Here is a 12,376-nt window from a genome sequence, read left to right as displayed (position 1 = left end):
TAAGGTTGGTACTGACTGGGAGATGAGTGTTAGGCTTAAGGTTGGTACTGACTGGGAGATAAGTGTTAGGGTTGGTACTGACTGGGAGATGAGTGTTAGGGTTAAGGTTGGTACTGACTGGGAGATGAGTGTTAGGGTTAAGGTTGGTACTGACTGGGAGATGAGTGTTAGGGTTAAGGTTGGTACTGACTGGGAGATACGTGTTAGGGTTAAGGTTGGTACTGACTGGGGATGAGTGTTAGGGTTAAGGTTGGTACTGACTGGGGATGAGTGTTAGGGTTAAGGTTGGTACTGACTGGGGTTGAGTGTTAGGGTTAAGGTTGGTACTGACTGGGGGATGAGTGTTAGGGTTAAGGTTGGTACTGACTGGGAGATGAGTGTTAGGGTTAAGGTTGGTACTGACTGGGAGATGAGTGTTAGGGTTAAGGTTGGTACTGACTGGGAGATGAGTGTTAGGGTTAAGGTTGGTACTGACTGGGAGATGAGTGTTAGGGTTAAGGTTGGTACTGACTGGGAGATGAGTGTTAGGGTTAAGGTTGGTACTGACTGGGGATGAGTGTTAGGGTTAAGGTTGGTACTGACTGGGGGATGAGTGTTAGGGTTAAGGTTGGTACTGACTGGGAGATGAGTGTTAGGGTTAAGGTTGGTACTGACTGGGAGATGAGTGTTAGGGTTAAGGTTGGTACTGACTGGGAGATAAGTGTTAGGGTTAAGGTTGGTACTGACTGGGAGATAAGTGTTAGGGTTAAGGTTGGTACTGACTGGGGATGAGTGTTAGGGTTAAGGTTGGTACTGACTGGGAGATGAGTGTTAGGGTTAAGGTTGGTACTGACTGGGAGATGAGTGTTAGGGTTAAGGTTGGTACTGACTGGGAGATGAGTGTTAGGGTTAAGGTTGGTACTGACTGGGAGATGAGTGTTAGGGTTAAGGTTGGTACTGACTGGGAGATGAGTGTTAGGGTTAAGGTTGGTACTGACTGGGGATGAGTGTTAGGGTTAAGGTTGGTACTGACTGGGGGATGAGTGTTAGGGTTAAGGTTGGTACTGACTGGGAGATGAGTGTTAGGGTTAAGGTTGGTACTGACTGGGAGATGAGTGTTAGGGTTAAGGTTGGTACTGACTGGGAGATAAGTGTTAGGGTTAAGGTTGGTACTGACTGGGAGATAAGTGTTAGGGTTAAGGTTGGTACTGACTGGGGATGAGTGTTAGGGTTAAGGTTGGTACTGACTGGGAGATGAGTGTTAGGGTTAAGGTTGGTACTGACTGGGAGATGAGTGTTAGCGTTAAGGTTGGTACTGACTGGGGATAAGGGTGGTCTCCCCAGGCGGGGAGGTGATGGTGACAGGGGGTATGTGGACGGCCGTCCATCCTGTCCGTCTGACGTTCCTCTGGTTGTCTGAGTCCTCAGTTATCTCTGTGCCCCACCTCTGATCTCCAGGATCATGCTGGGTGCTAGTGGCCATGGAGTCGCCCTCAGACTCAACATATCTGTCCCTGGGAAACAGAGGACATGACCATAGAGCACAACTCATTGATCTCTGGTACTAAGTAGACATCTGTTCCTCTAAAATAACATTATGGGATATGCTTTCATCATTGCAAAATGATGTACCATATAGATTTGCTGTAGTTAACCAATATAGTCATGCAGAAGTCATCTGGAGACGTAAGAGAGAGAGCCAGGGACTGAGACAGTCTTACCTGTGGCCCTTCCTCCTCTCCCTCTCACTGTGCTCCTCTCCCGCCAGTGTGGACTGGCCCCTGTAACTGTGGGTCTTGTGTCTCCTCCTCTCCCCATTGGCCCCGTTCTCTCCCCTGTAGCATCTCTCTCCCGAGCGTCCATCTTTGTGGCGTGACCTGCGCTCATCCTTGCGTCCGCTGTTGACAGTGCTGTTACCCTCTCTGGCCTGTCTGTGGGAGTGGTGGTGGCGGTGCACTCTCTCTCCCGTCCCAGTTCCCCCTCCACCTCCCTCGTCCACTGAGGTCTGGTGGTGGTGCCTCCTGCCACCCTCTCGGCTATGCGACTGCTCACTCTTCCCCTCCTTACCCCGAGTCCCGTTGGGGTACTTGCTGCGACTGTGATGGACATGGTGCCTACCCTCTTTGCCTGGATCTCCATTCTCATCGGCCTCGTCGATGGGTCTCTCCCTGTCCCGGTGCCGCCTACGTGGCTGGGGGCCGGCCGGGTCCCCAGGGTTATCCGTCTCCTCAGGGGTCTGGGGCTTGAGGTGGCCCATGGGGCCGGGGCCGTCATGGGGCTTCACGACCAGGGGCCGGTCCATGTGGGTCTTCATGTCAGGGCGGATGTGCAGGGCGGAGGACATGCGTAGCCTCTCCTCAGGGTCCAGCTCGCTGTACAGGGCCTCACTGCTGGCCCGCAGGTTGTGTCTCCTCAGCTGAGTGGTGCGCTGCTCCCACACTGACATCATCTTCAGAGACTTCTGCTGCTCCTTACTGCAGGTGGACAGACAGAGCAGAGGGACAGGGTAGTTCACCTTTAATAGGGTACACTGAAAAACTCTCCTTTACTGCACGAGTTATATGTATTTGAAGAGAAGGATAAAAACAGAAATTATGGAATACATCACATATCAGAAGACATAAAACTCCTGCATGCTGAATTATATACAGTATGCAAGTACAATGGAGGTTTCTTCACAGCAAAACAGTCCGGTCCCACCCCATTACCACAGGTAAAAAGAACACCTTTATGGACAGGCCAAGCATGGTAGACCAAGGCCATGCTCTGACATGCTTCATTTGTGTGTCTTTAGAGTATTTTGAAATGGTTGAACATATGCATTCTAAATCAGTAGTCTTCCTACCACACGTATTCCAATACATCAAACATGACTTCCTTTGCTGTGTATGAAACAGAAGTAACTTTCCTACAACAGCATGAAAACTATATACAGTTGAAGTCGGACGTTTACATACACCTTAGCCAAATACATTTAAAATCAGTTTTTCACAATTTCTGACATTTAATCCTAGTAAAAAATCCCTGTTTTAGGTCAGTTAGGATCACCACTATATTTTAAGAATTTGAAATGTCAGAATGATAGTGGAGAGAAAGATTTATTTCAGCTTTTATTTATTTCATCACATTCCCAGTGGGTCAGAAGTTTACATACACTCAATTAGTATTTGGTAGCATTGCCTTTAAATTGTTTAACTTAGGTCAAACGTTTCAGGTAGCCTTCCACAAGCTTCCCACAATAAGTTGGGTGAATTTTGGCCCATTCCTCCTGACAGAGCTGGTGTAACTGAGTCAGGTTTTGTAGGCCTCCTTGCTCGCACACGCTTTTTCAGTTCTGCCCTCAAATTTTCTATAAGATTGAGGTCAGAGCTTTGTGATGGACACTCCAATACCTTGACTTTGTCATCCTTAAGCCATTTTGCCACAACTTTGGAAGTATGCTTAGGGTCATTGTCCATTTGGAAGACCCATTTGCGACCAAGCTTTAACTTCCTGACTGATGTCTTGAGATGTTGCTTTAATATATCCACATAATTTTCCTCCCTTATGATGCCATCTATTTTGTGAAGTGCACCAGTCCCTCATGCAGCAAAGCACCCCCACAACATGATGCTGCCACCCCCGTGCTTCAAGTTGGGATGGTGTTCTTCGGCTTGCAAGCCTCTCCTTTTTCCTCCAAACATAATGATGGTCATTATGGCCAAACATTTCTATTTTTGTTTCATCAGACCAGAGGACATTTCTCCAAAAAGTACGTCCCAATGTGCAGTTGCAAACCATAGTCTGACTTTTTTATGGCGGTTTTGGAGCAGTTGCTTCTTCCTTGCTGAGCGACCTTTCAGGTTATGTCGATATAGGACTCGTTTTACTGTGGATATAGATACTTCTGTACTTGTTTCCTCCAGCATCTTCACAAGGTCCTTTGCTCTTGTTCTGGGATTGATTTGCACTTTTCGCACCAAAGTACGTTCATCTCTAGGAGACAGAACGCGTCTCCTCCCTGAGTGGTATGACGGCTGCGTGGTCCCATGGTGTTTCTACTTGCGTACCATTGTTTGTACAGATGAGCATGGAACCGTCAGGTGTTTGGAAATTGTTCCCAAGGATGAACCAGACTTGTGGAGGTCTACAATTTTTTTCTGAGGTCTTGGCTGATTTCTTTTGATTTTCCCATGATGTCAAGCAAAGAGGCACTGAGTTTGAAGGTAGGCCTTGAAATACATCCACAGGTACACCACCAATTGACTCAAATGATGTCAATTAGCCTATCCGAAGCTTCTAAAGCCATGACATCATTTTCTGGAATTTTCCAAGCTGTTTAAAGGCACAGTCAACTTGGTGTATGTAAACTTCTGACCCGCTGGAATTGTGATACAGTCATGCACAAAGTAGATGTCCTAACCGACTTGCCAAAACTATAGTTTTTAACAAGTAATGTGTGGAGTGGTTGAAAAACAAATTTTAATGACGCAAACTAAGTGTATGTTAACTTCCGACTTCAACTGTATACTATCATGTCTACTTGTTCTAGCCTAGTGGTCATTTACAACCCCAGGGCTCCAATCTTTCCTCCATTACTTACCTGACAACAGAGTATAGCTCTAAACTATGAGGTCTCTGACTTGGGGTGAATGGAGAGGAGGCAGGGGATTATTTGAGTGTATTTACAGTATAGTGTATGGCATACTTTAAGGAGGATATGATACATGCTTATGTAGGTCAAAATAAAGAAGCGGGACAAGATTTTGGTTCCATCCCGCTTCAATAATGTAAACACGATGATGGTCATCACCAGGAAGGTATGTATGCTATACAAGTAGATTGACATTGACACCATAAGTTAGTTGACCTCAAGTAGTGATGGACTGGGGAGCAGACATAACTCCTAAAACACAGAAAGGAGCACATTGAAACAAACAAGGGACAGACTAAGAGTAAGCTCCCTGCCATTAACAGGTTAGGAGATATTGAAAACAAACACAGGGGGATACAAGAGTTTATAAAGACTGACAGAGGAGAAACATGGGGCAACACAAATAACACAGAAACCAAATAACTTTCTTCACTGAGAGGAGAACTAAAACTAAAGAAGATAAGGGAAAGAGCCAGATGTTGGTATTGCACTACAATAAGGAGATTTAGTACTTGACTTTATCTTAAACGTGTGAGTGAGTGAGTGAGTGAGTGAGTGAGTGAGTGAGTGAGTGAGTGAGTGAGTGAGTGAGTGAGTGAGTGAGTGAGTGAGTGAGTGAGTGAGTGAGTGAGTGAGTGAGTGAGAGAGAGAGAGAGAGAGAGAGAGAGAGAGAGAGAGAGAGAGAGAGAGAGAGAGAATGTACATGCATGCAAGTTTGTGTGTGTTTTGCCTCTCCAGATGCTTGACAGTGGCATCTGGTCCTGTGGCACATGGTGGCCATTACAGAGCTGCTCAGGAACTGCTGACTCACTGAGCATCAGCGACAGTTTGTAGTGGCTTTGCTGTGGGTCATTAAGACAGGGAGTGAGAACGGCTTTCAGTCTCACCCCTACAGAACGTCTGCTCTACACAGCAGGGGCTTGCTGTTAACCCAGCCCAGCCCAGTCCAGCCCAGTCCAGCCCAGTCCAGCAGCACAACAGACTACCTCTGAGTGGTAAACCCAGTATAGGCAGGAAGTTATTCTTTAGAGAGGGAGAGTCACGAGGAGAGCTCAGTCACTGCAACAAGTGCAGATGTACAGTATTCAATACATTCACTGGTCCATCATGACAAACACATGTAGATACAGCATGAGCATACCATCTCATGACATCCGTTACTGAGGCAGGCTTCCACATTCATCTGCAACAGTTCAACATAGCGGAAAACTCATAATGGTATGACACCATGCTTAGGAGAACAGTTGGGAGTCAAGGGGGAGACGGAGGAAGGGGAGGGGGGGTAGCCTGGTGGTCCAACTCCTCTCTGTGTTCGTTTCCAGCCAAGCCCAACATTAAAGGCATGATATGGATAGAAGAATTGGCTACTGTACATAGTGAATGGGACCCAGGCTAGGGAGGAGGAGGAGGAGGGTGATGAAGTAAAGTGTAACGGAGAGTAAACACTCACAGTGAATTAACGCTGCAGACGGACGAGCTGCGAGAGAGTGCACCTCGACTTTGCTTTACAAAACTGCACATGCAAAGAAACAAAAGTTGGGGGAGGGAGAACAAAAGAGGGGGAGAGTTCAGGGTCAGAAGGAGGACAGGTGAACAGCAGTACAAGGATACAGTGCCACATATAATGACTGATATGCTCAAAATCTCATGTGGGCTATCTATTTAGCAACTCAATTGACATTTTATGTTATGTGCCTGTCACTCAAAAGAGATTAGTGGGGTCCAACAATGGTATACACCACAGAACCATGTGTCTGAATGTACAGCATTGCATGCCCAATCTGTGCTCATTGTTTATGAAATTACCTTGCTGGCTTTGCCCTCTCCGCTCCATGTTGGCCTGTGTACAGCATACTGTGTAGCCTATGTGGGGGTGGGAGCCAGAGTATTAAGGTATCTCTGACCCTTCTTAAGCCTTTTACTAACTGCTTCTCACACATTTACAACATTGAGCCCTACAGTGACTCAAAGAGAGAACACATGATCCTCTTAAAATAATATAAAATAGCATCTCTCAGGAGGGGGAGACAGTGTGGTGTGCTGGGGGGGGGGGGGGCAGAGGGGTAGCAGGGGGAAACTGGATCAAACGCCAGATCATGACTTACGCTGTGATAGAGATGTTAGCTGCCGACATGGGGCTGACCTCCTTCACCTCCTTGACCATCTGGAGGGCCATCTTCTTAGTGATGGCCACCTCCTGCTCCTCCTCGTCCTGGGGAGCACATACACACAGAGGAAAGAAGATCACACAGGGGTGGGTAGGAGGGCCATCAATGGCCACAAGCCAACAAATCAACGACATCAACTCTTTCTGGAGTGACCGCTAAGATTTAAGCCTCTTCCCCATAGGTGAAATATTAATGGTCGAAAATCCTACAGCCAGTTAGGAGATTCATTGCTTTGAGTTATTGACCAGGACAAACAGCCGTCATCCCAGAACAGCACCAGACGACAGGGTAAAGGAACTAGTAAAGCAAGGCACTCTATATCCTAATAGGAATATTACCTGTCTAATTCAACAAGCATAAATACAGGGATTAAATTCCATGTGTCGTTTGATTAGACAGCTGACTTTTATGATGGATCATCAGCTGAACTCTTGCTCTCTCTCTCTCCTTCCGAGGCTGGAAGCCTATGTACCATAGTACTATGTACCATTACCTTAGTGAGCTCCTGTGCGTTTGCAAGGTTGTCAACAGCAATGGCCAAGAAGACATTGAGCAGAGTGTCTGATCAGTGAGTGGTCAGGTAATTTCAAACAGTCAATCAATCAATATTTACATCGGATCCTAATCATCCTATACAGCAGAGCTTGACATTAACTATTTTTTGCCACTTTCCCTTCAGACAAGTAGGACTGATTTTTTACTTGCCCAAAAGCTCAAGCCACTTGTCCCCCCCCCCAAAAAAAGGTCTAACACCATTTTTACATAATTGTATGATGCAAGGAAGCACTTTACAAAATAAAATGCATTACTATATTTTTTACCATAAAGAATCAGACAAATATGTAAGCTACACGCTGCCTATTGGCTTCTTTGCATATTCAAGCCTGCCTCAAAATACTGCCCCTTTAACACAAATCAAACATTTTATTTGTCACATGCGCCGAATACAACAGGTGTAGACCTTACCATGAAATGCTTAGTTACAAGCCCTTAATCAACAATCCAGTTAAGAAAAAATAAGAGTTAAGAAAATGTTACAATAACGAGGCTATATACAGGTGGTACCGATACCGAGTCAGTGTGCGGGGGTACAGGTTAGTCAAGGTAATTGAGGTAATATGTAGGTAGGGTTAAAGTGACCATGCATAGATAATGAACAGCGAGTAGCAGCAGCATAAAAAAAAGGGGGGGGGGGTCAATGCAAATTTCATTAACTGTTCAGCAGTCTTATGGCTTGGTGGTAGAGGCTGTTAAGGAGCCTTTAACCCAATTTGTTCCACTATACCGCCGGCACATTTTGGACTAAACCCTTTTAAACATTTTGTGTTTAGTTTGTGTGATAAACGGGGACAGAGCTAGAGCAGTGTTAGTGAGACAAGGGTGGATCCCAAAGGACTTTATACAAACATTTCCGTAGAGTCCAAATGGTTTGAGCTACAAACTGTTAAAAGCTATCTATGAAAAGCTGAGACTCTCATGAACCTGCACATGTAACATGTTTTGTTTACAAGCTACACAAGAGTGGTTAGAAGGTAAGGGGTTCTTCTACATAGAAGATCATAGGACAGAAAATGGTGCCGGAGGGGATGGCTGCTGTTTTACGGGCTCCTAACCAATTGTGCTATTTTGTGTGGTTTTTTCCCACATTGTTTGTAACTTTTATGGTACAGTACGTAATGTTTCTGCTTCCATCTCCTATGACCGAAAAGAGCTTCTGGATATCATAACAGCAATTACTCACCACGAACTGGACAAAGACTATTTCTTTAATGAGTCTGACACGAAGGATTTAGTGCTGTTTCCAGACCAGGCCCCAATCCCCCCCATTCACATGAAGAGGAGACTGAGATAGAGAGGCGCAGATCCAGGTGCCTTGTGAGAGTTCGTTGGTGAATGGGTAACCCACTTCTACCCTCCTTCCTATTGGCCAACATGCAATCACTTGAGAATAAACTGGATGAGCTCTGTTCGAGACTACTACCAACGGGACATTAAAAACTGTAATATTTTATGTTTCACTGAGTCGTGGCTGAACTACAACATAGATAAACAGTTGGCTGGATTTTCTGTGCATCGGCAAGACAGAACAGCTACCTCCAGTAAGACGAGAGGTGGTAGTCTGTGTTAATTTGTCAATAACAGCAGGCGCATAAGCTTTTGAGGTTTTGCTCCCCTGAGGTAGAGTACGTCATGATAAGCTATAGACCACACTATCTACGAAGAGAGTTTTCATCTATATTTTTCGTAGCTGTCTATTTACCACCACAAACCAATTCTGGCACTAAGACCACACTAAATTAACTGTATAAGGCCATAAGCAAACAAGAAAATGTTTATCCAGAAGCGTCGCTCCTAGCGGCCGGGGACAGCGCTCCTAATGACAGGTACAAAGCTCTCCCTCGCAATTCATTTGGCAAATTTGACTATAATTATATCCTCCTGATTCCTGCTTACAAGCAAAAACTAAAGCAGGAAGTACCAGTGACTCACTCAATACGGAAGTGGTCAGATGACATGGATGCTAAGCTACAAGACTGTTTTGCTAGCACAGACTGGAATATGTTCCGGGATTCATCCAATGGCATTGAGGAGTTGAGGAGTACACCACATGACATGTCGTCCCCACAGTGACCGTACGTATATACCCTAACCAGAAGCCATGGATTACAGGCAACATCCACACTGACCTAAAGGCTAGAACTGCCGCTTTCAAGGAGTGGACAATAATGCAGACACTTATGAGAAATCCCGCTATGCCCTCAGACGAACTATCAAACAGTGAAAGCGTCCATACAGAACTTAGATTGAATCCTACTACACCGGCTCTGATGCTCGTTGGATGTGGCAGGGCTTACAAACTATTATGGATCACAAAGGGAAATCCAGTCATGAGCTGCCCAGTGACGTGAGCCTACCAGACGAGCTAAATGCCTTCTATGCTCGCTTCGAGGCAAGCAACACTGAAGCATGCACGAGAACACCAACTGTTCGGGACGACTGTGTGATCACACTCTCCGTAGCCGACGCGAGTAGGACCTTAAAACAGGTCAACATTCACAAGGCCGCAGAGCCATATGGATTACCAGGACGTGTACTCAAAGCATGCACGGACCAACTGGCAAGTGTCTTCACTGATATTTTCAACCCCTCCCTGACCGAGTCTGTAATACATACATGTTTCAAGCAGACCACCATAGTCCCGGTGCCCAAGAACGCCAAGGTAACCTGCCTAAATGACTACCGACCCATAGCACTCATGCTTGTAGCCATGAAGTGCTTTGAAAGGCTGGTCATGGCTCACAACAGCATCATCCCGGGAAAACGTAGACCCATTCCAATTCGCATACCGCCCCAACAGATCCACAGGTGATGCAATCTCAATTGTACTCCACACTGCCCTTTCCCACCTGGACATGAACTCCACACTGCCCTTTCCCACCTAGACAAAAGGAACACCTATGTGAGAATGCTGTTCATTGACTACAGCTAAGTGTTCAACACCATAGTGCCCTCAAAGCTCATCCCTAAGCTAAGGACCCTGGGACAAAACACCTCCCTCTGCAACTGGATCCTGGACTTCCTGACGGGCCGCCCCCAGGTGGTACGGGTAGGCAACAACACATCTGCCACACTGATCCTCAACACAGGGGCCCCTCAGGGGTGCGTGCTTAGTCCCCTCCTGTAATCCCTGTTCACCAATGACTGCGTAGCCAAGCACGACTCCAACACCATCATTAAGTTTGCCAATTACACAACAGTGGTAGGCCTGATCACCCACAATGATGAGACAGCCTATAGGGAGGAGGTCAGAGTCCTGGCAGTGTGGTGCCAGGACGACAACCTCTCCTTTAACGTGAGCAAGACAAAGGAGCTGATCGTGGACTACAGAAAAAGCAGGGCCAAGCACGCCCCCATTCACATTGATGGGGCTGTAGTGGAGCGGGTCGAGAGCTTCAAGTTCCTTGGTGTCCACATCAGCAACAAACTATCATCGTCCATACACACCAAGACAGCCGTGAAGAGGGCACGACAATGCCTATTCCCCCTCAGGAGACTGAAAAGATTTGGCATGGGTCCTCAGATCCTCAAGAAGTGCTACAGCTGCACCATTGAGAGCATTCTGACTGGTTGCATCACCGCTTGGTATGGCAACAGCTCTGCATCCGAATGTAAGGCGCTACAAAGGTAGTGCGTACGGCCCAGTACATCACTGGGGCCAAGCTTCCTGCCATCCAGGACCTCTATACCAGGCGGTGTCAGTGGAAGGCCCTACAAATTGTCATAGACTGTTCTCTCTGCTATGGCACGGCAAGCAGTACCGGAGCGCCAAGTCGATGTCCAAAGGCTCGTTTACAGCTTCTACCCCCTGCTGAACAATTAATAAAATGGCTACCTGGACTATTTGCATTGACCCCCTTTTTTACGCTGCTGCTACTCGCTGTTTATTATCTACGCACAGTCACTTTACCCCTACCTACATGTACATATTACCTCAATTACCTTGACTAACCTGTACCTTTGCACATTGACTTGGTACCCCCTGTATATAGCCTCGTTATTATTATTTTATTGTGTTATTTCTTTTTTGTTAGTATTTAGTAAATCTTTTCTTAAAACTGCATTGTTGGTTAAGTAAGCACTTCACGGTAAGGTATCGGTTTGGACATGAGGCTGCAGCCAATATGCATATCACCTACACTTTGACATGTAGGCTTTTTATTTATGTACGTGAAAAATTGATTTGAATATTATTCCAATGTTAGCCTCTGATCAGAGTAATTGTTTGACATTGTGATTTTAGTTGGATTTTTTTAATACTTTTCCTTTCGGACAATTTAAATCGATATTCTTGTTGTCCAAGACAAGAGGACAAGTGTTAATGTCAAGCCCTGCTATACAGTATATACTGAGTAGACAAAACATGATCTTTCCATGACATAGACTGACTAGGTGAATCCAGCTGAAAGCTATTCTCCCTTATTGATGTCACTTGTTAAATCCACTTCAATCAGTGTAGATGAAGGGAAGGAAACAGGTTAAAGAATAATTGGATTGCGTATGTGTGCCATTCAGGGGGTGAATGGGTAAGACAAAAGATTGAAGTGTCTTTGGACAGAGTATGGTAGTAGGTGCCCGGCGCACGGGTTTGTGTGAAAAACTGCAACACTGATGGGTTTTTCACACTCAAGTTTCCCGTGTGTATCAAGAATAGTTCGCCAAAGGACATCCAGCCAACTTGACACAACTGTGGGAAGCATTGGAGTCAACATGGGCCAGCATCCCTGTGGAACACTTCGACTGCTTGTAGAATCCATGCCCCGACGAATTGAGGCTGTTCTGAGGGCAAAATGGGTGGTGTTCCTAATGTTTGGTATACTCAGTGTATATTTAAATTCTTATAGTGTACAAATCTATGCCAAATCATGTTACTATCACAGGCCTCGTGATGCTTATAAAGAAGTTATCATTCGTTACTCATTGTGGACTTATTCCTTGTGCTACTATCTTTTTTTTCTCTCTGCATTGTTGGGAAGGGCCCATAAGTAAGCATTTCCCTGTTCGTCTACACCTGTTGTTTACGAAGCATGTGAAAAAT

At 45.8% G+C, this 12,376-nt stretch overlaps 1 protein-coding gene across 3 annotated transcripts in view; it reads right to left on the bottom strand.

The window, feature by feature from the left end:
• Positions 1 to 12,376, bottom strand: part of cacna1ba (calcium channel, voltage-dependent, N type, alpha 1B subunit, a) — a 173,609-nt gene that overhangs the window by 42,833 nt on the left and 118,400 nt on the right. For all 3 annotated transcript variants that reach the window (XM_029717478.1, XM_029717476.1, XM_029717477.1), the window contains 6 exons: positions 7,274 to 7,341; positions 6,718 to 6,824; positions 6,419 to 6,475; positions 6,063 to 6,125; positions 1,701 to 2,453; positions 1,300 to 1,493 (listed from right to left, as the gene is read on the bottom strand). In XM_029717478.1, coding sequence (XP_029573338.1) covers positions 1,300 to 1,493; positions 1,701 to 2,453; positions 6,063 to 6,125; positions 6,419 to 6,475; positions 6,718 to 6,824; positions 7,274 to 7,341 — 1,242 coding nt within the window. The remainder of the gene's footprint in view (positions 1 to 1,299; positions 1,494 to 1,700; positions 2,454 to 6,062; positions 6,126 to 6,418; positions 6,476 to 6,717; positions 6,825 to 7,273; positions 7,342 to 12,376) is intronic.

The sequence above is a fragment of the Salmo trutta genome, chromosome 27 (assembly GCF_901001165.1).
Source record: "Salmo trutta chromosome 27, fSalTru1.1, whole genome shotgun sequence".
Taxonomy (NCBI): Eukaryota; Metazoa; Chordata; class Actinopteri; order Salmoniformes; family Salmonidae; genus Salmo; species Salmo trutta.
This window is presented reverse-complemented; position numbering and strand designations above follow the sequence as displayed.